This window comes from Somniosus microcephalus, unplaced genomic scaffold (assembly GCF_052327205.1).
Source record: "Somniosus microcephalus isolate GS21.2 unplaced genomic scaffold, FLI_Smic_1.0 unresolved_chr7, whole genome shotgun sequence".
NCBI classification, from domain to species: Eukaryota; Metazoa; Chordata; class Chondrichthyes; order Squaliformes; family Somniosidae; genus Somniosus; species Somniosus microcephalus.
The window spans coordinates 12,571,224-12,599,221 of record NW_028225185.1 but is presented as its reverse complement, the minus strand read 5'-3'; the positions used below and the strand labels follow the sequence as shown (position 1 = coordinate 12,599,221).

General features: G+C 51.1%; 1 protein-coding gene across 2 annotated transcripts; it reads left to right on the top strand.

Annotated features, from left to right (window-relative positions):
- Positions 1 to 9: 9 nt before the first annotated feature.
- Positions 10 to 27,681, top strand: ltap1 (lipid transport auxiliary protein 1). Of its 2 annotated transcripts, XR_015075738.1 has the most exons (8): positions 10 to 246; positions 9,621 to 9,722; positions 14,755 to 14,872; positions 15,971 to 16,024; positions 18,579 to 18,745; positions 21,153 to 21,211; positions 24,596 to 25,704; positions 25,747 to 27,681. XR_015075738.1 is itself a non-coding variant. In XM_085978660.1 (7 exons), the coding sequence occupies exons 1-7, from the start codon at positions 184 to 186 to the stop codon at positions 24,792 to 24,794; spliced, it is 762 nt and encodes a 253-aa protein (XP_085834786.1). In that variant the 5' UTR covers positions 10 to 183; the 3' UTR covers positions 24,795 to 27,681. The 2 variants fall into 2 exon arrangements, 1 of the variants encoding a protein (XP_085834786.1); XM_085978660.1 differs by having other exon boundaries at positions 24,596 to 27,681.
- Positions 27,682 to 27,998: the final 317 nt, after the last annotated feature.

Sequence of the window (27,998 nt, the reverse complement as noted above, 5' to 3'; positions counted from 1 at the left end):
GGCAAGGGGACGGGAAATCTCGGGAGGGGGCCGGCGGTTCTCGCGAGAGCGGCTTCCCCAGCAACCAGCCTAGCAGCGGGCAAGGCCCTGCGCCTCAGGGCGGGGGTTTGAAAGAGGCTGCTCGCTAGCTCGCTTTCCCGAATAACAACCCCAATAATCAGATAAGGTGCCTTAGTGACCAGTATGGCGAGTGCCAAGAGCTTGTCTGGGGTCAATGTGGTGCTGGTCATGGCCTATGGCAGCCTGGTGAGTGGACCATTTTGCTAATTCATCCCATTGCAATAGAATAACATTGACCATTTTTTCCATAGGCTTGCATTTTGTTATAATTCAGCTAATTACAGAGCTTCCAGTTAATGCACAGATAACATTTGCGTAGCTTGACATTTATGTTTTAATTCAGCAAATTAATGTAATGTATAAGGGGAGGGGGGGGAAAGGAAGTTGGGGATCGAGTTAATGCAATAGTTACTTTGCAATAATGTGGAGATGCCGGTGTTGGACTGGGGTGGACAAGTGTAAGAAGTCGCACAACACCAGGTTATAGTCCAACAGCTTTATTTGAAATCACAAGCTTTCGGAGTGCTGCTCCTTCGTCAGGTGAAGTGGAGAGATGCATATAGGCACAGCATATATAGTCAGAGAAAACTGCCAGATGATTACAGGTAATCTTTCTAACTGCCCTTTATCTCGCCTCGGCAGAGATCACACCTTTGATTGCTGTGATTATCTCTCTGCCGAGGTGGGATAAAGGGCAGTTAGAAAGATTACCTGTAATCGTCTGGCAGTATTCTCTGACTGTATATGCTGTGCCTGTATGCTTCTCTCCACTTCACCTGACGAAGGAGCAGCGCTCCGAAAGCTTGTGATTTCAAATAAAGCTGTTGGACTATAACCTGGTGTTGTGTGACTTCTTATACTTGCAATAGCATTTGCAATGTTTCATAGGAAGGCAGGAGTTACTTGCAATTTTTGACAGTAGTTATTTGCAATAGCATTTACCATTTTTTCATAGCCTGACATGTTTTAATTCAGCAAATTAATGCAATGTATAATTTTTTCTTTACAGAGTTTCCAGTTAATGCACTGATAACATTTGCAATTTTTCATAGGATGGCAGGAGTTACTTGCAATTTTTTATACTAGTTACTTGCAATAGCATTTACCATTTTTTTCATAGCCTGACATCATACTGGACAGACTAGATGCAGGAAGGATGTTCTTGCCATGGAGGGAGTGCAGCGAAGATTCACCAGACTGTTACCTGGAATGGCAGGAATGACGTATGAGGAGAGATTGGGTCGATTAGGCTTATATTCGCTGGAGTTTAGAAGAATGAGAGGGGATCTCATTGAAACTTATAAAATTCTAACAGGACTAGACAGACTAAATGCAGGAAGGATGTTCCCGATGGTCGGGGAGTCCAGAACCAGGGGTCACAGTCTAAGGATAAGGGGTAAGCCATTTAGGACAGAGATGAGGAGGAATTTCTTCACCCAGAGAGTGGTGAACCTGTGGAATTCTCTACCACAGAAGGCAGTGGAGGCCAATTCATTAAATATATTCAAGAAGGAGTTGGATATATTTCTTAAGGCTAAAGGGATCACAGAATCACAGAAACCCCACAGTGCAGATAGAGGCCATTTCAGCCCATCGAGCCTGCACCGACACATATCCCACCCTATCCCCGTAACCCCACGTATTTAATCCCCCTAACACTAAGGGTCAATTTTTATCATAGCCAATCAACCTAACCCGCACATCTTTGGACTGTGGGAGGAAACCGGAGCACCCGGAGGAAACCCACGCAAACACGGGGAGAATGTGCAAACTCCACACAGACAGTCACCCGAGGCCGGATTCGAACCCGGGATATGGGGAGAAGGCAGGGACAGGGTACTGAATTTGGATGATCAGCCATGATCTCATTGAATGGCGGAGCAGACTCGAGGGGCCGAATGGCCTACTCCTGCTCCTATCTTGTTTTGTTTCTATTATGTTTTAATTCAGCAAATTAATGCAATGTAGAATTTTTTCTTTACTGAGCTTCCAGTTAATGCACAGATAACATTTGCAATGTTTCATAGGAAGGCAGGAGTTACTTGCAATTTTTACAGTAGTTACTTGCAATAGCATTTACCATTTTTTTCATAGCCTGACATTATGTTTTAATTCAGCAAATTAATGCAATGTAGATTTGTTTTAAAGGGAAGTTGGGGATCTAGTTAATGCAATAGTTACTCGCAATAGCATTTGCATTTTTTTATAGAATTGCATTATTTTTAAGTCAGCAGGTTAATGTAATGTTCTGGCTTCAGGACAGAAAGCAGAGAGTGGGAGTAAAGGGTAGCTATTCACAGTGGCAGAAGGTGGGTAGTGGTGTTCCACGAGGATCAGTGCTGGGATGATTAACGATTTAGACTTTGGAAACAAACAATTTCTAAATTTGCAGCTGACCCCAAATTGGGGAGTATAGTCAATACCGAGGAGGACTGCAACATTAATAAACTTGTAGAATGGGAAAATAATTGGCAAATGAAGTTCAACACAGATAAATGTGAGGCATTACATTTTGGTAGCAAGAATAGGGAGGTCACTTATCACTTGGAGGGTGCGAGTCTAGGTGGGGTAGAGGAACAAAGGGATCTCCGAGTACAAATACACAAATCACTAAAAGTTGCAACACAGGTTAACAAGGCCATTAAAAATGCAAACCAAGCACTGGGGTTTATTTCTAGAGGGATTCAATTGAAAAGTAGGGAAGTTATGCTAAACCTGTATCGAACCTTGGTTAGGCCACACTTGGAGCACTGCGTACAGTTCTGGTCGCCATACTATAGAAAGGATATCTTCTTAGGCAGTCCCTGGGAACCGAGGATGACTTGCTTCCACACTAAAAATGAGTTCTCAGGTGACTGATGAGTCCAATGCGGGACCTACAGTCTCTGTCACAGGTGGGGCAGACGGTGGTTGAAGGGGCGGGTGGGTGTGGGGTGCTTGGGTTGACTTGCGCTGTTTGCGCTTGGCTTCCGCTTGCTCCCGGCGAAGAGACTCGAGGTGTTCGGCGCCTTCCCGGATGCTTCTCCTCCACTTTGTGCGGTCTTGGGGCCAGGGATTCCCAGGTGTCGGTGGTGGGGATGCTGCACTTTTCCCAAGGAGGCTTTGAGGGTGTCCTTGAAGCGTTTCCTCTGCCCACCTGGGGCTCTCTTGCCGTGCCGGAGCTCCGAGTAGAGCGCTTGTTTTGGGAGTCTCGTATCGGGCATGCGGACGATGTGACCCGTCCATCGGAGCTGATCGAACGTGGTCAAAGCTTCGATGCTGGGGATGTTGGCCTGAGCAAGAACACTGACGTTGGTGCGCCTGTCCTGCCAATGGATTTGCAGGATCTTGCGGAGGCAGCGTTGGTGGTACCTCTCCAGTGCTTTGAGGTGCCTGCTGTACATGGTCCATGTCTCCTGAGGCATACAGCAGGGCGGGTATCACTGCTGCCCTGTAGACCATGAGCTTACTGCCGGGTTTGAGGTCCTGGTCTTCAAACGCTCTCTTCCTCAGGCGACCGAAGGCTGCACTGGCACACTGAAGGCGGTGTTGGACTTCGTCGTCGACGTCTGCCCTTGAATGTATATAGAGGCACTGGAGAGGGTGCAGAGAAGATTTACGAGGATGATACCAGAAATGGGAGGGCATACATATCAGGAAAGGAAGTACAGGCTGGGGTTCTTTTCTCTTGAAAAAAGAAGGCTGACCTAATAGAGGTCTGTAAAATGATGAACGGTTTTGATGGAGTGGATACAGAGAGAATCTTTCCACTTGTGGGGAAGAGCAAAACTAGAGGCCATAAACCTAAGAGAGTCACCAAGAAATCCAACAGGGAATTCAGCAGAAAGTTCTTTACTTGGAGAGTGGTGAGAATGTGGAACTCGCTACCACAGGGAGTGGTTGAGGTGAATAGTATAGATACATTTAAGGGGAGGCTGGACATGCATCTGAGGGAGAAGGGAATGGAGGGTTACGCTGATAGAGTTAGACGAGGAAAGACGGGAGGAGGCTCGAGTGGAGCATAAACACCGGCATGGACTGGTTGGGCCGAATGGCCTCTTTCTGTGCCGTATATCCGATGTAATGTTAGATTTTTTTTTAAAGAAAAGGGAAGTTAGGGATCTAGTTAATGCAATAATAATCAATTTTATTGTCATTGTTCGTGCACAAGTGCAGTACAACGAAATGTAGGCTTGCAGCTCCCGAGAGTGTACAATTAGATTAAGACATTTAAACATTCAACGTACATTTGGCTTGTAATACATTAACATTAACATAACCATAATAAAGTGCATTGGCAGATGTGCAGGCTTTAGAGTTTATTTGTGGAGTTCAGTAGGATGACAGCCCTGGGAAAGAAGCTGTTCCTAAATCTGGTCGTACGGGTGCGAATGCATCTGTAGCGTCTCCCAGATGGCAGGAGGGCGAACAGACTGTGGCTGGGGTGGGTAGGGTCTTTGATGATGGTCCGTGACCTCCGTAAACAGCGTTTCTGGTATATGTGCTCTATGGTCGGTAGCCGGGTGCCGGTGATGCGTTAATGGTTTCTTTACTTGTCCCATTACCATCTCCTTTTGTTTTGTACTATCACCCCTATTTGTTTCCTACATTACAACAGTGACCACACTCCAAAAAGTACTTCATTGGCTGTAAAGCACTTTGGGATGTCCTGAGGTTGTGAAAGGCGCTGGAGAAATGCGAGTCCTTCTTAATCTGCCTGCCAGCCTATCAGAGACCTTTCCTTTTGTTCTTTTCCCCGTCCCCCCCGTCCCCCCCTTTTCCCCGGCTCTGTTCTTGCTTAAAACCTGTTGCACCTCCAACTCTTTCCAGTTCTGACAAAGGGCCCCAGACCTGAAACGTTAACTCGGTTTCTCTCTCCACGGATGCTGCCCGGCCTGCGCAGTGTTTCCAGCATTGTCTGTTTTTATTATCATGCGCTAGTTACCGGGGGTAACATTTGCATTTTTATACGATTGCGTTATTTTTAGTTCCGCAAATTAATGCATTGCAAGATGTCGGCGAATGAATTTCAACACCGATAAATGTGAGGTTAGAAAAAGAGAGTCTTAATTCCTCCAACGCCTTTCACCACCTCCGGACATCACAAAGCGCTTTACAGCCAATGAAGTACTTTTCAAAGTGTGGTCACTGTTGTAATGTGGGAAATGCAGCAGCCGATTTGCACACAGCAAGCTCCCACAAACAGCAATGAGATCATCTGTTTTTAGTGATGGTGGGGGAGGGATAAATATTGGCCCCAGGACACCGGGGAGAACTCCCCCTGCTCTTCTTCCAATAGTGGCCGTGGGATCTTTTACATCCACCTGAGAGGGCAGACGGGGCCTCGGTTTAACGTCTCATCTGAAAGACGGCACCTCCGGCAGTGCGGCGCTCCCTCAGTACCGCCCCTCCCACAGTGCGGCGCTCCCTCAGTACTGCCCCTCCGACAGTGCGGCGCTCCCTCAGTACCGCCCCTCCGACAGTGCGGCACTCCCTCAGTACCGCCCCTCCGACAGTGCGGCGCTCCCTCAGTACCGCCCCTCCGACAGTGCGGCGCTCCCTCAGTACCGCCCCTCCCACACTGCGGCGCTCCCTCAGTACGGCCCCTCCCACACTGCGGCGCTCCCTCAGTACGGCCCCTCCCACACTGCGGCGCTCCCTCAGTACCGCCCCTCCCACACTGCGGCGCTCCCTCAGTACCGCCCCTCCCACACTGCGGCGCTCCCTCAGTACCGCCCCTCCCACACTGCGGCGCTCCCTCAGTACCGCCCCTCCCACACTGCGGCGCTCCCTCAGTACCGCCCCTCCCACACTGCGGCGCTCCCTCAGTACCGCCCCTCCCACACTGCGGCGCTCCCTCAGTACCGCCCCTCCCACACTGCGGCGCTCCCTCAGTACCGCCCCTCCCACAGTGCGGCGCTCCCTCAGTACCGCCCCTCCGACAGTGCGGCGCTCCCTCAGTACCGCCCCTCCGACAGTGCGGCGCTCCCTCAGTACCGCCCCTCCGACAGTGCGGCGCTCCCTCAGTGCCGCACTGGGAGTGTCGGCCTAGATTTATGTGCTCAGATCCCTGGAGTGGGGCTTGAACCCGCTGACTCCGAGGTGAGGGTGCTACCAACTCGGCCATGGCCAACACGGTATTACATTTTGGTCGGAAGAATAGGAAGGTCACTTATCAATTAGAGGGTGCGAGTCTGGGTGGGGTAGAGGAACAAAGGGATCTCGGAGTACAAATACACAAATCACTAAAAGTTGCGACACAGGTTAACAAGGCCATTTAAAAAAAAAAGCAAACCAGGCACTAGGGTTTATTTCTAGAGGGATAGAATTGAAAAGTAGTGAAGTTATACTAAACCTGTACCGAACCTTGGTTAGACCACACTTGGAGCTCTGCGTACAGTTCTGGTCGCCATATTATACACAGGATAGAGAGGCACTGGAGAGCGTGCAGAGAAGATTTACAAGGATGATACCAGGAATGCGAGGGTATACATATCAGGAAAGGATGAACAGGCTGGGTCTCTTTTCTCTTGAACAAAAGGCTGAGGGGTGACCTAATAGAGGTCTTTAAAATGATGAAAGGCTTTGATAGAGTGGATACAGAGAGAATGTTTCCACTTGTGGGGAGGAGCAAAACTAGAGGCCGTCAATATAAGAGAGTCACCAAGAAATCCAATGGGGAATTCAGGAGAAACTTCTTTACCCAGAGAGTGGTGAGAATGTGGAACTCGCTGCCACAGGGAGTGGTTGAGGTGAATAGTATCGATGTATTTAAGGGGAGGCTGGATAAGCATCTGAGGGAGAAAGGAATAGAGGGTGACGCTGATAGATTTAGATGAGGAAAGACGGGAGGAGACTCGAGTGGAGCATAAACACCGGCATGGACTGGGTGGGCCGAATGGCCTGTTTCTGTGCCGTATATCCGATGCCATTTATTTTATTTTTTAATACAATAGTTACTTGGATAACGTTGGCATTTTTATAGGATTGCATTTTTAATTCAGCAAATTAATACAATGAAAGATTTTTTTTTAAAGGGAAGTTGGGGATCTGACTCTATAGGGATCTAGAGGTATGGGGAGAAGGCAGGGACAGGGTACTGAATTTGGATGATCAGCCATGATCGCATTGAATGGCGGAGCAGGCTCGAGGGGCCGAATGGCCTACTCCTGCTCCTATCTTCTATGTTTCTATGACTCATGTCCCAGCCGGTGTTTAACCTCAACTAACATCACTAAAACAACTTCTTCCTTTCTTTCGTACGGTCATAGCAAAGCAAATCAAATGTCAATATCTAAGTGCGATATCCAGGCCGAAGCTTCCGGTGTAACAGCGAGGATATCTTGTAGGCTGCCTGTGAATCTCCTCTGAGGGCAGTGCTCAATGATGTGCTCCAGGGTCTGATCAGGAGCTCCACAGTCGCACGATGGGGATGCTTTAATCTCCCATCTATGGAGAAGGTGGCAGCATCTACCATGACTGGTTCTGAGGCGGTCGGTGGTTGTCCACTGTTTGCGAGGGAGCTTTGATCCTTCAGGTTGCACTGTGGGCTCCTCTGTAAGGAATCCATTCCGTAGGTCGCAGTTCTCCCAAGCATTTTGCCATCGGTCATCAAGGCTGCGGGGAGATCGCTGAAGGGCTTCGGCGACGGCCCAAAATGGCCGCCTGGATTGGAGACGGGTTGGTTGTCGGTCGGTCAAGTCGGCCTGGATCGGCACTGCCTTTGCTGGTGTTGCGGTTGTGTTCTCTGGAGGCTGCATATTCACAGCAGTAGGTGTGGTGGGGCGATGTTTGCAGGCACGGGCAGCCAAGGTGTTGATAAAAGCGTACCCGTGATAATTCTCCCAATCACTAAGAATAATATAAGTCGTGAGTTCTGACGAAAGGTCATCGACCTGAAACGTTAACTCTGTTTCTCTCTCCACAGATGCTGCCTGACCTGCTGAGTGTTTCCAGCATTTTCCGTTTATATTTCAGATTTCCAGCATCTGCAGTATTTTGCTTTTTAAAAAGTATCACCCTCGCCTCTGAATCAGAGGGTTGTGGGTCTAACTCCCACTCCAGAGACTTGAGCACAAAAATCTCCCAGTGCGGTACTGAGGGAGCGCCGCACTGTCGGAGGGGCGGTACTGAGGGAGCGCCGCACTGTCGGAGGGGCGGTACTGAGGGAGCGCTGCACTGTCGGAGGGGCGGTACTGAGGGAGCGCCGCACTGTCGGAGGGGCGGTACTGAGGGAGCGCCGCACTGTCGGAGGGGCGGTACTGAGGGAGCGCCGCACTGTCGGAGGCAGTACTGAGGGAGCACCGCACTGTCGGAGGGGCGGTACTGAGGGAGCGCCGCACTGTCGGAGGGGCGGTACTGAGGGAGCGCCGCACTGTCGGAGGGGCGGTACTGAGGGAGCGCCGCACTGTCGGAGGGGCGGTACTGAGGGAGCGCCGCACTGTCGGAGGGGCGGTACTGAGGGAGCGCCGCACTGTCGGAGGGGCGGTACTGAGGGAGCGCCGCACTGTCGGAGGGGCAGTACTGAGGGAGCGCCGCACTGTCGGAGGGGCAGTACTGAGGGAGCGCCGCACTGTCGGAGGGGCGGTACTGAGGGAGCGCCGCACTGTCGGAGGGGCGGTACTGAGGGAGGTGCCGCACTGTCGGAGGGGCGGTACTGAGGGAGCGCCGCACTGTCGGAGGGGCGGTACTGAGGGAGCGCCGCACAGTCGGAGGGGCGGTACTGAGGGAGCGCCGCACTGTCGGAGGTGCCATCTTTTGGATGAGACATTAAACCGAGGCCCTGTCTTCCCTCTCGGGTGGATGTAAAAGATCCCACAGCCACTATTGGAAGAAGAGCAGGGGGGAGTTCTCCCCAGTGTCCTGGGACCAATATTTATCCCTCAACCAACATCACTAAAAACAGATGATCCGGTCATTATCACATTGCTGTTTGTGGGAGCTTGCTGTGCGCAAATTGGCTGCTGCGTTTCCTACATTACAACAGTGACCACACTTCAAAAAGTACTTCATTGTAAAGTGCTTTGGGACACCCTGAGGTTAGAAACGCAAGTCTTTCTTCCCCCCTTTCCCTGCCTCTGCACCTGATTAAAACCTGTTGCATCTCTAACTTATTCCAGTTCTGACGAAAGATCATCGACCTGAAACGTTCGCTCTGTTTCTCTCTCCACAGATGCTGCCTGACCTGCTGAGTATCTCCAGCATGTTCTGTTTATGTTTCAGATTTCCAGCATCCGCAGTATTTTACTCTTTTTTAAAAAAAACACCAAGACTGGCATTTCTCCAGCGCCTTTCCCGGCCACCGGCCGTCCCAAAGCGCCTGACCGCCAATGAAGTGTAGTCACTGTTGTAATGTAGGAATGTATCGCTCAAACTAATTGCCGTTTGCGGGAGCTTGCTGTGCGCAAAATTGGCGGCCGCCTTTCCGACTTCACAACAGTGACCGCACTTCGGGGGGGAAGGGGAAAAAAAGTCCTTCATTTGGCTGTGAAGCTTTGGGACATCCTGAGATGGCTAAAGGTGTTGTTAGAAATGCGAGGACACCCTTCCTTCCTAACCTTGCTTTCTCTTGCCCCCCCCAGGTGTTTGTTCTGCTGTTTATCTTCGTCAAGCGTCAGATCATGAGGTTTGCCATGAAATCCAGGCGAGGGCCTCACGTACCCATCGGCCACAATGCACCCAAGGTTTGTCACTGTGTTGTGTTGGAGCACTGGGTGATTTGCCCCTCCGCCCGTGTGCTAACTCGCGTCCCGTTCGCCCATCTCCCCCTGTGCTCGCCGACCTACATTGGATCCCAGTTGAGTGACTCCCCCTTTAAAAAATTTCCACCCTTGTTTTCAAATCCCTCCTCCATCTATCTGATCTCCTCCAGCCCTATAATCACCCGAGATATTTGTGCTCTGCCTATTCTGGCCATTTGAACATTCCCGATTTCCATCGCTCCACCATTGGCGGCCGTGCCTTCAGCCGCCTGGGCCCCGAGCTCTGGAATTCCCTCCCTAAACTTCTCCGCCTCTCCTTTTTAAGATGCTCCTTAAAACCTACCTCTTCGACCAAGCTTTTGGTCATCTGCCCTAACATCTCCTGATGTGGCTCGGTGTCAAATTTTGCAACGCTCCTGTGAAGCGCCTTGGACCACAGGAACAGGAGGAGGCCATTCAGCCCCTCGAGCCTGTTCCGCCATTCAATGAGATCATGGCTGATCTGCGACCTCACTCCATCTACCCGCCTTTGGCCCATATCCCTTAATACCTTTGGTTAACAAAAATTTATCAATCCCCGATTTAAAATTAACAATTGACCCAGCACCAATTGCCGTTTGCGGAAGAAAGTTCCAAACTTCTACCACCCTTTGTGTGTAGAAGTGTTTCCTAACTTCACTCCTGAAAGGTCTGGCTCTAATTTTTAGACTCTGCCCCCTAGTCCTCGACTCCCCAACCAGCGAAAATGGTTTCTCTCTATCTGTTCCCCTTAATATCCTGAAAACTTTGATCAGATCGCCCCTTAACCTTCTAAATTCCAGGGAATACAACCCTAGTTTGTGTAATCTCTCCTCGTAATTTAACCCTTGGAGTTCGGGTATCATTCTGGTAAACCTACGCTGCCCTCCCTCCAGGGCCAATCTATCCTTCCTAAGGTGTGGGGCCCAGAACTGCTCCCAGTGCTCCAGGTGTGGTCTAACCAGGGCTTTGTACAGCTGCAGCATAACTTCTACCCTCTTGTACTCTAGTCCTCTCGATATAAAGGCCAGCATCCCAGTAGCCTTTTTGATTATTTTCTGTACCTGTTCGTGACATTTTAATGATCTGTGTACAGGAAACTTTGTGATATCCGGGACCGAGCTGTTGCCGATCTATCAAAACTTAATGTTGAAGCATACGGAGGTTTTCATCTCCGTATCTGACAACAAACACTGTTGCTTAGCAACAGCTTCTAAACAGTCGGCCCGTACCTTGGAAGCGTCTCTCTGAAGCTGTTGCTAAGCTACAGAGACTTTGCAGAGCCTGACTGTTGGGGGGAAAAAAAGCCACGAGAAGAGAAAAAACCTAACAAAATGGCTCCTGATTTCTGCCGGTGGCTCGAGGTTTCCAGACATACAACTTCCGGATAAACCAAAGTTTCCTGTACCTGGACCCCCGAGTCTCTTTGGACTTCCACTGCTTTTAGTTTTTCACCATTTAGAAAGTATCTTTTTATCAGGTCCAAAGTGGATAACCTCACATTTGCTTACACTGAAATCCATTTGCCACAATTTTTTCCATTCGCTTTATCTGTTGATATCCCTTTGTAATTTTATGCTTTCATCTACAATGCCGCCTATCTTTGTGTCGTCGGCAAATTTGGACATATGACTTTCTATGCCACCATCTAAGTTGTTAATAAATACTGTGACTAGTTGAGGCCCCAACACAGATCCCTGCGGGACACCACTAGTCACATCCTGCCAATTTGAGTACCTTCCCATTATCCCGACTCTCTGTCTCCTGCCGCTCGGCCAATTTCCTAACCAGGTCAATAATTTGCCCTCAATTCCGTGGACTTCTACCTTCGTTAACAGTCTCTTATGTGGGACTTTATCAAATGCTTCCTGGAAGTCCATATAAATAACATCCATCGACATTCCCCTGCCCACCACTTCAGTCACCTCAACAAAACGTTTTATTACATTAAAGGTGCTATATCAGTATAAGTTGTTGCCTGCGATGCCCCTCGGATAGTCTGCCGGTGCCCCTCTTACCGGTAAAGAAGGGTTAGAACATAAGAAATAGGAGCAGGTGTAGCCCATACAGCCCCTCGAGCCTGCTCCGGCCATTCAATAAGATCATGGCTGATCATCGACCTCAACTCCACTTTCCCGCCTGATCCCCATATCCCTTGATTCCCCTAGAGTCCAAAAATCTCGGCCTTGAATATACTCAACGACTGAGCCTCTACAGCCCTCTGGGGCAGAGAATTCCAAAGATTCACCGCCCTCTGAGTGAAGAAATTCCTCCTCATCTCGGTCCTAAACGGCCGATCCCTTATCCTGAGACTGTGACCCCTGGTTCTAGACTCTCCAGCCAGGGGGAAACAGCCTCTCAGCATCTACCCTGTCAATCCCCCTCAGAATCTTGTCTGTTTCAATGAGATCACCTCTCATTCTTCTAAACTCCAGAGAGTATCGGCCCAGTCTACACAATCTCTCCTCATAGGACAGCCCTCTCATCCCAGGAATCAATCTAGTGAACCTTCGTTGCACCGCCTCCAAGGCAAGTCTATCCTTCCTTAGATAAGGAGACCAAAACTGTGCCCAGTACTCCAGGTGTGGTCTCACCAAGGCCCTGTACAATTGTAGCAAGACTTCCTCACTCTTATACTCCAACCCCCTTGCAATAAAGGCCAACATGCCATTTGCCTTCCTTATTGCTTGCTGTCCCTGCATGCTAGCTTTCTGTGTTTCTTGCACGAGGACACCCAAATCTCTCTGAACACCAACATTTGAAAGTTTCTCACCATTTAAAAAAGATTCTGTTTTTCTATTCTTCCTACCAAAGTGAACAACCTCACATTTCCCTACATTATACAGGAAACTTTTTTTTTATCCGGGACCGACGTGGTGCCGGTTCATCAAAAATTCCGGATAACCGAACGCTATAGTAAAAGATACGGAGCTCAGAGCTCCGTATAAAGCAACAAACCCTGTTGCTTAGCAACGGGTTCAGAACAATGGCCACAAGTTGCAAGCGTCTCTGTAGCTTAGCAACAGCTGCAGCCACACCCTTGCACAGCAACACATGGAGTAATAAAAGTTACCTGAACCTACTCCTGAATTTTGCCGGTTAACCGAGATTTCCGGTTATTTAGGTGCCGGTAAATCGAAAGTTTCCTGTACTCCATCTGCCACCTTACTGCCCACTCACTCAGTCTATCATTATCCCTTTGCAGACACTTTGTGTTCTCCTCACAGCTTACTGTCCCACCTAGCTTTGTACCATCAGCAAACTTGGATACATTGCACTCGATCCCTTCATCTCGGTTATTAATGCAGATTGTAAATAGCTGAGGCCCCGGCAAAGCTTGGGTTACCCAGGAGGGAGTTGTACCCCAGCAAGCAGCTGCCACCTTTTTGCTGAGGAGAGGAGAGAGATGCTGTGAAGAATGGTACAGATGTGATGAGTGGGTCAGTATACAATTACTAAACGAAAGCGTCCCAAAATGACCCGTATGCGTGGCTCTCGGTCTGCAGTATGGACACCTTGTTTAAGTACTTTAAACCTTTCCATGGGGCCCGAGTCACCAAATTCTGAGGCTAGAGTGTGATCAACTTGGTCGTTGGGGGGGGGGAACCTCTTTAAAAGTGCAGCTCTAACAGCAGAGGGACCTTGGAGTGCATGTCCACAGATCCCTGAAGGTAGCAGGACAGGTGGTTAAGAAGGCATGCGGAATGCTTGCCTTTATTAGACGAGGCATAAAATACAAGAGCAGGGGGAATTATGCTTCAGCTGTATAAAACACTAGTGAGGCCTCAGCTAGAGTATTGCGTGCAGTTCTGGTCACCACATTACAGGAAAGATGTGATTGCACTAGAGAGGGTACAGAGGAGATTTACAAGGATGTTGCCAGGAGTAGAGAATCTTAGCTATGAGGAAAGACTGGACAGGCTGGGTCTGTTTTCCTTGGAACAGAGGAGGCTGAGGGGAGACCTTATTGAGGTGTATAAAATCATGAGGGGCCTAGATAAAGTGGATAGAAAGGACCTATTTCCCTTAGCAGAGGGGTCAAAAACCAGGGGGCACAGATTTAAAGTAATTGGTGGAAGGTTTAGAGGAGATTTGAGGGGAAATTTCTTCACCCAGAGGGTTGTGGGGGTCTGGAACTCACTGCTTGAAAGGGTGGTAGAGGCAGGAACCCTAACCACATTTAAAAAGTACTTGGATGTGCACTTGGGATGTTGTAACCTGCAGGGCTACGGACCAAGAGCTGGGAAGTGGGATTAGGCTGGAGAGCTCTTTGTTGGCCGGAGCGGACACGATGGGCCGAAATGGCCTCCTTCCGTGCTGTAACTTTCTATGATTCTAATCCAACAACACTCAAGAAGCTCGACACCATCCAGGACAAAGCAGCCCGCTTGATCGGCCCCCCATCCACCACCTTAAACATTCACTCCCTCCACCACTGGCGCACCGTGGCTGCAGTGTGTACCATCTACAAGATGCACTGCAGCAACTCGCCAAGGCTTCTTCGGCAGCACCTCCCAAACCCGCGACCTCTTCCACCTAGAAGGACAAGGGCAGCAGGCGCATGGGAACACCGCTACCTCCAAGTTCCCCTCCAAGTCACACACACCATCCCGACTTGGAAATATATCGGGCCGTTCCTTCATCGTCACTGGGTCAAAATCCTGGAACTCCCTCCCTAACAGCACTTTGGGAGCACCTTCACCTCACGGACTGCAGCGGTTCAAGAAGGCGGCTCACCACCACCTTCTCAAGGGGCAAATGGCGATGGCTAATAAATCATAGAACAATACAGCACAGAAGGAGGCCATTCGACCCATCGTGCCTGTGCCGGCTCTTTGAAAGAGCTCTCCAATTAGACCCACTCTCTTTCACCGCCCCCCCCCCCCCCCCCCCCCCCACTAGCCATGCCCATATCCCGAGTGCGTGCATTACGGGAAGAGCGCTCTGTGCCCGACAGCTTAACGTTCCTCCTTTTCCCTTGTGTAATTCCCGGCAGGATCTGAGGGAGGAGATTGACCGGAGTCTCCTGAAAGTCCAGGACCTCGACTACGAGCCACTGCTTCTGGACGAGGGCGATGTGCGCTTACTGCAACTTCAGGAACCAAGAACCCAAGGTAGCTCACAGCAACAACAACCACCTGCATTTAATGTCCCGGGGCGCTTCACAGGAGCGTTAATCAAAAAATTTGACACGGGTGAGCCACATGAGATATTAGGACAGTGACCAAGCTTTGGGTCACCAGAGGGAAGTTTTAAGGAGCGTCTTAAAGGAGGAGGGAGAGGCGGAGAGGCTTAGGGAGGGAATTCCAGAGCTCGGGGCCCCAGGCGGCTGAAGGCACGGCCGCCAATGGTGGAGCGATGGAAATCAGGGGATGCTCAAGAGGCTGGAATCGGAGGAGTGCCGAGATTACGGTGTTCATGGGGCCGGAGGAGGTTACAGAGGGAGGAGGGCCACGGAGGGATTTGAAAAGGAGGATGAGAATTTTAAAATGGAGGCACTGCCGGACCGGCGTGTGCAGGCGTGATGGAACCACGATGCCCAAATAACAATCGTTTGCCCTCGGTTGTTGGGACATGTCCGACATCTGAACACCTGGGTGTGTGAGAGATTTCTTTTTATAAAGCAGAAGCTGCTGCTCACACAACAGCCACGCTCTGCGACAGTGAGCAGTGTAACCCAGTGTCCGGGAAGACCAGGCCACTCCCCCGTCCTCCGTTGCCAACCTATTGCCCCGGAAAAAAATGAGCCAATCGGCTAACATCTGACATTGTGCTTGCTGCTAAGGATTTACTCTGTATCTAACCCGTGCTGTACCTGCCCTGGGAGTGTTTGATGGGACAGTGTAGAGGGAGCTTTACTCTGTATCTAACCCGTGCTGTACCTGCCCTGGGAGTGTTTGATGGGGACAGTGTAGAGGGAGCTTTACTCTGTATCTAACCCGTGCTGTACCTGCCCTGGGAGTGTTTGATGGGACAGTGTAGAGGGAGCTTTACTCTGTATCTAACCCGTGCTGAGATTGGTTGTGCTGACCTGTTGCCTGAAATGGGGAAGTGTTCGTTCTATGATGCTAACATTTCTCCTCTTGATGATCACAAAATGTACAGAAAGAAAATACTAACTGAGAATCAGGAAATGTTTTAATGTTGGAAGGTAACTTGAGGTTTATTGACTTGTTAAGTGTCACAATCACTGCAATCATTAATCTCTGCAGGTCGCTATAACTATCTGTACAGGATGAAGGCTCTGGATGCCATCAGGCACGTGGGTGAGTGCAGCTTCATCGTGGCTCAACAAATCGAGGGCTGAATTTCTGGTTTGCACCTTCAGGCAGGGCTGCAGGAGAAAAAAGAACTCGCATTTATATACAGGAAACTTTGTATTATCCGGAGGTTAACTGTCCGGAATGCTCGAGCTACCGGCAAAAATCAGGAGCAGTTTCGTTAGGTTTTTTTTTCGTTGCTTTTTTTTCACCAGTCAGGCTCTGCAAGGTCTCGCTGAAGCTGTTGCTAAGCTACAGAGACGCTTGCAAGGTACTGCCGACTGTTTAGAAGCTGACAGGGTTTGTTGCCAGATACGGAGCTCAAAATCTCCGTGTGTTTCAACATTAGCGCTGGTTTGTCCGGCAGTTTTGATGGGACGGCAACAGCTCGGTCTCGTCGGTGTCGGATAGCACAAAGTTTCCTGTAGCGCCTTACACGGCCTCGGGACAACAGCAACAACTCGCATTTACACAGCGCCTTTAACGTCGTAATACGGCCCAAGGCGCTTCACAGGAGCGATTATCGGACAAAATTTGACACCGAGCCACATGAGATATTAGGACAGGTGATAAGAAGCTTGGTCAGTGAGATGGGTTTTAAGGAGTGTCTTAAAGGAGGAGGGAGAGGTTTAGGGAGGGAATTCCAGAGCTCGGTGGGGGGGGGGGGCCCAGGCAACTGAAGGACGTCCCAAAGCGCTTTACAGCCAATGAAGTACTTTTTTTGAAGTGTGGTCACTGTTGTAATGTAGGAAACGCGGCAGCCAGTTTGCGCACAGCAAGCTCCCACAAACAGCAATGTGATAATGACCAGATCATCTGTTTTAGTGATGTTGATTGAGGGATAAATATTGGCCCCAGGACACCGGGGAGAACTCCCCCCTGCTCTTCTTCCAATAGTGGCTGTGGGATCTTTTACATCCACCTGAGAGAGCAGGTGGGGACTCGGTTTAACGTCTCATCCTAAAGATGGCACCTCCGACAGTGCGGCGCTCCCTCAGTACCGCCCCTCCGACAGTGCGGCGTTCCCTCGGCGCCGCCCCTCCGACAGTGCGGCGTTCCCTCGGCGCCGCCCCTCCGACAGTGCGGCGTTCCCTCGGCGCCGCCCCTCCGACAGTGCGGCGCTCCCTCGGTGCCGCCCCTCCGACAGTGCGACGCTCCCTCGGTGCCGCCCCTCCGACAGTGCGGCGCTCCCTCGGTGCCGCCCCTCCGACAGTGCGGCGCTCCCTCGGTGCCGCCCCTCCGACAGTGCGGCGCTCCCTCGGTGCCGCCCCTCCGACAGTGCGGCGCTCCCTCGGTGCCGCCCCTCCGACAGTGCGGCGCTCCCTCGGTGCCGCCCCTCCGACAGTGCGGCGTTCCCTCGGTGCCGCCCCTCCGACAGTGCGGCGTTCCCTCGGTGCCGCCCCTCCGACAGTGCGGCGTTCCCTCGGTGCCGCCCCTCCGACAGTGCGGCGTTCCCTCGGTGCCGCCCCTCCGACAGTGCGGCGTTCCCTCGGTGCCGCCCCTCCGACAGTGCGGCGTTCCCTCGGTGCCGCCCCTCCGACAGTGCGGCGTTCCCTCGGTGCCGCCCCTCCGACAGTGCGGCGTTCCCTCGGCGCCGCCCCTCCGACAGTGCGGCGTTCCCTCGGCGCCGCCCCTCCGACAGTGCGGCGTTCCTCCGACAGTGCGGTGCTCCCTCAGCACCGCCCCTCCGACAGTGCGGCGCTCCCTCAGTACCGCCCCTCCGACAGTGCGGCACTCCCTCGGTACCGTAGAGTAAATAAGGAGAAACTGTTTCCCGCTAACAGGAGGGTCGGTAACCAGAGGACACCGATTCCTCGTGCAGGAAACACAAAGTTATCATGCGGGTACAGAAAGCAATAAAGAAGGCAAATGGCATGTTGGCCTTTATTGCAAGGGGGTTGGAGTATAAGAGTGAGGAAGTCTTGCTCCAATTGTACAGGGCCTTGGTGAGACCACACCTGGATTACTGGGCACAGTTTTGGTCTCCGTATCTAAGGAAGGATATGACATGCCTTGGAGACGGTGTAACGAAGGTTCACTAGATTGATTCCTGCGATGAGAGGGCTGTCCTATGAGGAGAGATTGTGTAGAATGGGCCGATACTCTCTGGAGTTTAGAAGAATGAGAGGTGATCTCATTGAAACATACAAGATTCTGAGGGGGATTGACAGGGGAGAGGCTGAGAGGCTGTTTCCCCCTGGCTGGAGAGTCCAGAACCAGGGGTCACAGTCTCAGGATAAGGGGTCGGCCATTTAGGACTGAGATGAGGAGGAATTTCTTCACTCAGAGGGCGGTGAATCTTTGGAATTCTCTGCCCCAGAGGGCTGTGGAGGCTCAGTCGTTGAGTATATTCAAGGCCGAGATCGAGAGATTTTTGGACTCTCGGGGAATCGAGGGATATGGAGATCGGGCGGGAAAGTGGAGTTGAGGTCGAAGATCAGCCATGATCTTATTGAATGGCGGAGCAGGCTCGAGGGGCCGTGTGGCCTCTTCCTGTGCGGTACGATTCTGTGTTGCGGTTTTATTGAATCCCCCCCCCCGGACGCGTTTCCCGCTGCAGATCTCTTCACTGGCGAGGGCGCCGATCACGCCAAGCGTTTAACGGGGAAGAGTTTCCGCAGCTTCCTGCTGGAGCTGAGAGACGCCAACATGCCGTTCAGAGGCGTCCGCAAGAACCTGATCGACAAGCTAATAGACGGATACGAGGCGGCGCGCCACGGAACGGGGGTAAGTGTGACTGCAGATCGCCGTACGTGGGCATAGATCAGGCACAATGCTGTATGATTCTGAGATGGTGTTGTCCCTGGATTTTCAGTCTCTTCAAATGAGGCGTTTAGGATTTGTGAGAGGATTTGATAAGGTCGAAAAACTGTTTCCGCTGATGATGGAGTTCAGGACAAGGGGTCATATCCTTAAAATTAGAGCCAGGCCGTTCAGAAAAGAAGTTAGCAAACACTTCTTCACAGAAAGGTTGGTGGATGTGTGGAACTCCTTTGCTCCCCCCCATCCCCCAAAAAGCAGTAGATGTGAGCTCAATTAATAATTCTAAATCTGAGATAGAGAAGATGTTTTGCTAGACAAAACATATTAAGGGATATGGAGCCAATGGCGGGTGGATGGAGTTAGGATACAGATTAGCCGTGATCTCAATGAATGGCGGATCAGGCTCGAGGGGCTGAATGGCCTCCTGCTCCAGTGCGTGCGCAGAAAAGGGAGCAGGAACAATGATCCCAATTGTATGAGCGAAACATTAACGAAACACTGGCTGTACCGTTTAGGGAGACGGTTAAGACTGGTTGGAGAAGATCCTCATCGAGGTGTATTTTATTCAATCTCAGGATGTGGGCGTCGCTGGCATGGCCGGCATTTATTGCCCATCCCTAATTGCCCCTTGAGAAGGTGGTGGTGAGCCACCTTCTTGAACCGCTGCAGTCCGTGTGGTGAAGGTGCTCCCACAGCGCTGTTAGGGAGGGAGTTCCAGGATTTTGACCCAGCCACGATGAAGGAACGGCCAATATATTTCCAAGTCGGGATGGTGTGCGTGTGTGACTTGGAGGTGATGGTGTATAGATAAGTATATAATAGATAAATATAGTGTATGAATGGAGTATAGATAAGGTGAAAGTTAGTAGGACCCAAGAGAGATTAACTTAATTTAGTGAGAAGTAACTTACCAAGTTATATTTGAGTGTTTTTACCAAACATTTGATCGCCTTTCCTAATCCCTATCTTCCCGGCTCAATGACTGGATGCTGTGCGCCTCTTCATGAATGAGGGGAGCTCCAGTGTCCACTAGCAGTGATGTCATCAAGCTGGCTAAGCAGCCAATCACATTGAAGAATTCTCACAGGTAGCAAACCAGGAAATAAAAAGCAGCCTTTATCATTCACTTCAAAAAAAATTCACAGAGAGCAAAATAAAGATTGGGACATGCATATGGCGTTAACGTAGAAGCTGAAATATTATAAACTTCGAGAATTTTTAAAAATATTATAAAAATAAATATATATTATAAAAATCTAGTAATTTTTATCATAATGGAGGAATGTCATGCCACAAATATAAAGTCAGGGCCAGACGGTTGTTCAGCATTAGTTAGTACTCAGAACCAACGTGTGTCCCCCCCCCGCCCCCCCCTTAATTTTTTTTTCGGTGCGCGGCCCATTCACAGTTTGCGCGCGATTTAACATTTGGAAAAAAGGCCAGTCCTGGGCTGCGTGAGACCGGCAGGGAGTTGCGTGGCCGTGCAGCTTAGAGGGAACATGGCTCAGAACACCCGTCTACAAACCCAGTTACACCTCCTTGAACAAGGCTTAACTTTTTTTTATGGGGTTACAAACGGCGACATTAGAGCGGAAAAGTGGGGGGGAAGTTTTTGTCGGTTTAAGTGATCTCCCGTGACTGCCGGCTATGGGGAGTTCCACAGCGCAGCCAGTGTCGGCGCAGGGAATGACTGACCGCAGCTTCGGGATTTCCGCGTTTACCTGCGCATGCGCTAAATACCTGACCTTCAGTCAGTTTGAGGGGTCTTGGCAGCAAACACTGACCATTTCACCATCACCATTGCTGCAGGGAGGATGTTTCCCCTTTTTATTTCCTGGTTTGCTGTCTGAGAATTCTTCAATGTGATTGGCTGCTTAGCCAGCTTGATGACATCACTCCCCTGGGAGTCTAGAACCAGGGGGCACAGTCTCGGGATAAGAGCTCGGCCATTTAGGACTGAGAGGAGGAGGCATTTCTTCACTCAGAGGGTGGTGAATCTTTGGAATTCTCTGCCCCAGAGGGCTGTGGAGGCTCAGTCGTTGAGTATATTCAAGGCCGAGATCGATTTTGGATATTAAGGGATATGGGAATCGGGCGGGAAAGTGGAGTTGAGGTCGAAGATCAGCCATGATCTCATTGAATGACGGAGCAGGCTCGAGGGGCCGAATGGCCGACTCCTGCTCCTATTTCTTATGTTCTTGCATCACCACCCCAAAATCCAGGCCTTGTTGCCACCGGAGAGCAGTGAAACCGGGGTTGGCGGGGTGGGGGGGGTGGTGTGGTGTGGGACGTTCCAGTCTGTACAGCTCACCGCCCAGCTGTCGAAGGAAGGGGGCGAAGCGCTCACATTCCCCCTTGTTTTCTGTTGCAGGTCTTTGGGAAGACGGAATATCTGAAGTACCAGCATGCAGTGAACGAGCTGGCTGCCATGTGAGTTAGTTTTCTTCTTCCACCCCCCCCCAGCCCCAAGCCGTTCTCTATTACATTATAGCTCTTGCTGTCTGGTTGCCCTACCTGTCAGTGTCCGTAGCCTCTTGGGTCTAAGACCGCCCATTTTCACCTCTGTTAACATGGCCCATCTCCGGCCTTGCCTCAGCTCATCCGCTGCTGAAACCCTCGCCCGCGCCTTTGTTGCCTCTAGACTTGACTATTCCAACGCACTCCTGGCTGGCCTCCATAGTTCTACACTCCATAAACTTGAGGTCATCCAAAACTCGGCTGCCCGTGTCCTAACTCGCACCCAGTCCCGTTCGCCCATCACCCCCTGTGCTCGCTGACCTACATTGACTCCCGGTTAAGCAACACCTCGATATTAAAATTCTCATCCTTGTTTTCAAATCCATCCACGACCTCCTCCCTATCTCTGTAATCTCCTCCAGCCCCACAACCCGCCGAGATCTCTGCGCTACTCCAATCCCAGCCTCTCGCGCATCCCCCGATTTCCATCGCTCCACCATTGGCGGCCGTGCCTTCAGCCGCCTGGGCCCCGAGCTCTGGAATTCCCTCCCTAAACCTCTCCGCCTCTCTCTCCTCCTTTAAGACGCTCCTTAAAAAACCAACCTCTTTGACCCAGCTTTTGGTCACCTGCCCTAATATCTCATGTGGCTCGGAGTCAAATTTTGTCTGATAATCGCTCCTGTGAAGTGCCTTGGGACATTTTACTGCACTAAGGGTGCTGTATAAATGCAAGTTGTTAATTAAGGGAAGAGTTATTTTCTCCTTTCACCTGTTGGTCGGGGACGTGCGGTGAGGGAGAGTTCTAAAATTGGAGAGGCTCCCAAATGTCCATTCTTTGTTACTGGACAACAAGTGCCTTCAGTATTCACAGAATCACAGAATCACAGAAACCCCACAGTGCAGATAGAGGCCATTTCAGCCCATCGAGCCTGCACCGACACATGTCCCACCCAATCCCCGTAACCCCTACACATCTCCCACCCTATCTCCGTAACCCCACGTATTTAATCCCTCTAACACTAAGGGTCAATTTATCATAGCCAATCAACGTAAACCCGCACATCTTTGGACTGTGGGAGGAAACCGGAGCACCCGGAGGAAACCCACGCAAACACGGGGAGAATGTGCAAACTCCACACAGACAGTCACCCGAGGCCGGATTTGAACCCGGGTCCCTGGCGCTGTGAGGCAACAGTGCTAACCACTATGCCACCGTGCTGGGACATCACCGGCAGGGGCGAGCGAGGCAGGACTAACGCCGATACCGCCCCTGCGAAGCGCCTTGGGACGTTTAATAGATTCAAGGCACTCTATAAACGCAGGTTGTTGGGCCAGCGGGTCGTGGGGTTCAAGCCCCACTCCAGGATTTGAGCCAGTGATCCGGGCCGACATTCCCAGCGCAGTGCCCAGGGAGCTGCCCCGTCTTTCAAATTCAGCGTTTAAACCGAGGGCCTCGTCTGTTCAAGTACACGCGAGAGATGCCATGCCCAGTGAAGAGCAAGGGGTGGGGCGGGAGAGCTCTTCCCCCGGTGTCCTGGCTAGCATTCATCCCTCAGCCAACATGACCAAAAACAGATGATCCGGTCATAGAAACATAGAAGATAGGAGTAGGAGTCGGCCATTCGGCCCCTCGAGCCTGTTCTGCCATTCAATGAGATCATGGCTGATCATCCAAATTCAGTACCCTGTCCCTGCCTTCTCCCCATATCCCTTTAGCCTTAAGAAATATATCCAACTCCTTCTTGAATATATTTAATGAATTGGCCTCTACTGCCTTCTGTGGTAGAGTTCCACAGGTTCACCACTCTCTGGGTGAAGAAATTCCTCCTCATCTCAGTCCTAAATGGCCTACCCCTTATCCTTAGACTGTGACCCCTGGTTCTGGACTCCCCGATCATCGGGAACATCCTTCCTGCATCTAGTCTGTCCAGTCCTGTTAGAATTTTATAAGTTTCAATGAGATCCCCTCTCATTCTTCTAAACTCCAGCGAGTACAAGCCCAATCGTCCCAATCTTTCCTCAAGTCATTCCTGCCATCCCAGGTATCCACCTGATGAATCTTCGCTGAACTCCTTCCATGGCAAGAACATCCTTCCTCGGATAAGGCGACCAAAACTGCACACAATACTCCAGATGTGGTCTCACCAAGGCCCTGTACAACTGCAGCAAGACATCCTTGTTCCTGTACTCGAACCCTCTCGCTACAAAGGCCAACATACCATTTGCCTTCTTAACCGCCTGCTGCACCTGCATGCTTACCTTCAGCGACTGGTGCACAAGGACACCCAGGCCTCGTTGCACTTCCCCTTCTCCCAATCTATTGCCATTCAGATAATAATCTGTCTTCCTGTTTTTGACACCAAAGTGGATAACCTCACATTTATCCACGTTATGTTGCATCTGCCATGCTTCTGCCCAATCACCCAACCTGTCCAAATCATCCTGGAGTTTCTCGGCATCCTCCTCACAGCACACATGCCCACCCAGCTTTGTGTCGCCTGCAAATTTGGAGATATTACATCTAGTTCCCTTGTCTAGATCATTTATATATATTGTGAATAGCTGGGGTCCAAGGACCGATCCCTGCGGTACCCCACTAGTCACTGCCTGCCACTCGGAAAACGACCCGTTTATTCCAACTCTTTGCTTTCTGTCTGCCAAGCAGTTCTCTATCCAAGTCAATACCTTGCCCCCAATCCCATGTGCCTTAACTTTACACGCTAATCTCTTATGTGGGACCTTATCAAAAGCCTTCTGAAAGTCCAAATCCACCACATCCACTGTTCCCCTTTGAGCAGAGACGGTTAAGCTTAAAAGGTTAAGGGGAGATTTAATAGAGGCGTTCAAAATCATGAGGGGTTTTGATGGAGTAAATAAGGAGAAACTGTTTCCAGTGGCAGGAGGGTCGGTAACCAGAGGACACAGATTGAAGATAATCGGCAAAAGGACCAGAGGGGGAGATGAGGAGAATGTTTTTTACGCAGCGAGTTGTTGTGATCTGGAACGCGCTGCCTGAAAGGGCGGTGGAAGCAGATTCAATAGTGACTTTCTAAAGGGAATTGGAGAAATACTTGAAGGGGAAAAATTCACAGGGCTGTGGGGAAAGAGCAGGGGGGAGTGGGACTAATTGGAGAGCTCTTTCAAAGAGCCGGCACAGGCACGATGGGCCGAATGGCCTCCTCCTGTGCTGAGAGATGCTATGAATTGAGGTTTGGGCATCTGCTCGCGGAGCGGGGGTGGGGCCCGGTCCTGGAGAACCCGTACCCCAGCGAGCGGGGTCAGCGTTTTCAGGAGGGAAAAACACGAGAATGCCGGTGCAGCCCTGTCTTGACATGCATGTGCTTTCCCTCCGAACAGCCTTCAGGCCCGGGGCAAGTGGGGCCAGACGCAGCGCCAGACAGCAGCGAAGGACCTGAGCTCCTCTCCCGAGGCCTCCTCGCCCACCACCATCCAGGTCACCTACCTGCCATCCAGCCAGAAGAACAAGAGGCCCAAGCACTTCCTGGAGCTTAAGAGCTTCAAGGATAATTATAACACGCTGGAGAGCACGCTGTAAGGGCCCTGCTGGTACTCACCCCGCCCTTGACAGCCCGTGACTGGAGGAAGGGCCCCGCTGGTACTCACCCCGCCCTCGACAGCCCGTGACTGGAGGAAGGGCCCCGCTGGTACTCACCCCGCCCTCGACAGCCCGTGACTGGAGGAAGGGCCCCGCTGGTACTCACCCCACCCTTGACAGCCCATGACTGGAGGAAGGGCCCCGCTGGTACTCACCCCGCCCTCGACAGCCCGTGACTGGAGGAAGGGCCCCGCTGGTACTCACCCCGCCCTCGACAGCCCGTGACTGGAGGAAGGGCCCCGCTGGTACTCACCCTGCCCTCGACAGCCCGTGACTGGAGGAAGGGCCCCGCGGGTACTCACCCCGCCCGTGACTGGAGGAAGGGCCCCGCTGGTACTCACCCCGCCTTCGACAGCTCCTGTCCGTGTTTAATCAAAGCGGTGTGGCCTGGATTTATACCAGGCACGTGACATTTTTCACCGTGTACAATTCGGATCTGTCCTTCCAAACTCGGCTGTGCCTGTCTCTGTATAACACTGGGGTACAGTACTGGTGGGTACAGGTCTGTCACTGTATAACACTGGGGTACAGTACTGGTGGGTACAGGTCTGTCACTGTATAACACTGGGGTACAGTACTGGTGGGAACAGGTCTGTCACTGTACAACACTGGGGTACAGTACTGGTGGATACAGGTCTGTCGCTGTATAACACTGGGGTACAGTACTGGTGGGTACAGGTCTGTCACTACAACACTGGGGTACAGTACTAGTGGGTACAGGTTTGTCACTGTATAACACTGGGGTACAGTACTGGTGGCTACAGGTCTGTCGCTGTATAACACGGGTACAGTATTGGTGGGTACAGGTCTGTCGCTGTATAACACTGGGGTACAGTACTGGTGGGTACAGGTCTGTCGCTGTATAACACGGGTACAGTACTGGTGGGAACAGGTCTGTCACTGTACAACACTGGGGTACAGTACTGGTGGATACAGGTCTGTCGCTGTATAACACTGGGGTACAGTACTAGTGGGTACAGGTCTGTCGCTGTATAACACTGGGGTACAGTACTGGTGGGTACAGGTCTGTCGCTGTATAACACTGGGGTACAGTACTGGTGGGAACAGGTCTGTCACTACAACACTGGGGTACAGTACTGGTGGCTACAGGTCTGTCGCTGTATAACACGGGTACAGTATTGGTGGGTACAGGTCTGTCGCTGTATAACACTGGGGTACAGTATTGGTGGGTACAGGTCTGTCGCTGTATAACACTGGGGTACAGTACTGGTGGGTACAGGTCTGTCACTGTATAACACTGGGGTACAGTACTGGTGGGTACAGGTCTGTCGCTGTGTAACACGGGTACAGTACTGGTGGGTACAGGTCTGTTTGTGGTTTTTGTTCACATTCTGACTGACCCAGTCTGAGAATCACTGTGTCTAAGTGTGGGTGCCTGTCCCCCTACAGCAGCCTCTGGGCCTCCATTCTCGACCGGGAGTCTGCAGAGCAAGCTTCTGTCGTTTGTTTCCATTCCTATTTTAAATAAAGTTGCCGGGTTTGAATAAAGCCAAGGGTTTGCCTGCTTTAAGTTCACTTGTCCGAAACAGGCGGCTGGTCAGTGTCCCCTCTAACCTCCCACCTCCTGACCCCGCGGCCTCTTCCACCTAGAAGGACAAGGGCAGCAGGCGCACGAGAACACCACCACCTCCAAGTTCCCCTCCGAGTCTCACACACCATCCTGACTTGGAAATATATTGGCTGTTCCTTCATCGTCGCTGGGTCCAAATCCTGGAACTCCCTCCCTAACAGCGCTGTGGGAGCACCTTCACCACACGGACTGCAGCGGTTCAAGAAGGTGGCTCACCACCACCTTCTCAAGGGGCAATGGGGAAGACTGAAGCCATTGTTTTCGGTCCCGGCCACAAACTCCGTTCCTAGCCCCTGACTCCATCCCTCTCCCTAACATCTGTCGCAACCTTGGTGTCATATTTGACCCTGAAATGAGCTTCCGACCACATTATCCCAGCATAACTAAGACCGCCTATTTCCACTCGCTGTGTAAAAAAGTTTTCCCTCACGTCGCCTTTGGTTCTTCTGCCAATCACCTTAACTCTGTGTCCTCTGGTTCTCGACCCTTCCGCCAATGGGAACAGTTTCTCTCTACTCTGTCCAGACCCCTCATGATTTTGAACACCTCGATCAAATCTCCCCTCAACCTTCTCTGCTCCAAGGAGAACAACCCCAGCTTCTCCAGTCTCTCCACGTCACTGAAGTCTCTCATCCCTGGAATCATTCTTGGAAATCTTTTCTGCACCCTCTCTGAGGCCTTCACATCCTTCCTAAAATGTGGTGCCCAGAATTGGACACAATACTCCAGTTGAGGCCGAACCAGTGTTTTATACAGGTTCGTCATAACTTCCTTGCTTTTGTACTCTATGTCTCTATTTATGAAGCCCAGGATCCTGTAAGCTTTTTTAACCGCTTTCTCAACCTGCCCTGCCACCTTCAATGATTTGTGCACACATACCCCCAGGTCTCTCTGTTCCTGCACCCCCTTTAGGATTGTACCCTTTAGTTTATATTGTCTCTGCTCATTCTACCAAAATATATCACTTTGCATTTTTCTGTGTTAAATTTCATCTACCACGTGTCCGCCCATTCCACCAGCCTGTCTTCTTGAAGCCTTATCACTCTCCTCCTCACTGTTCATGCATTTAAGGGGAAGGTAGATAGGAACAGAAGGTTATGTTGATGGGGTGAGGTGGGAGGAGGCTCGTGTGGAGCATGAACACCAGCACAGAGTAGTTGGGCCGAATGGCCCGTACAATGGTGTCACTAACACCACTGCTTTACAAAAATCGGAATAAAAGATGGTCAAAATTAATGCTGGTACTTTTGTAGCTAATATTTTTCTAGGGCACGTAAGCAGTGTTGACCAGCACTGCCTACACCAACACTAGTGTGTGTCTGCACATGGCGGCAGTTTTAGCGGATTCGATAAGACGCGATGCAAATGCCTTGACTGGACTCTGCGGAGGATTTGTGGGCGGCACCGCCATCTGCTGGTCACACCGTTCTACAGCACCAGCTCACGAGTTCCCTGCTTCTGCCTCCAGAGAGTGAGCGGGGCCGATCCACGGCGTCGAGTACATGCGTTTCGTTCCGAGGCTGCAAGCACCCTGCGTGCAGGTAGGTCGGTTG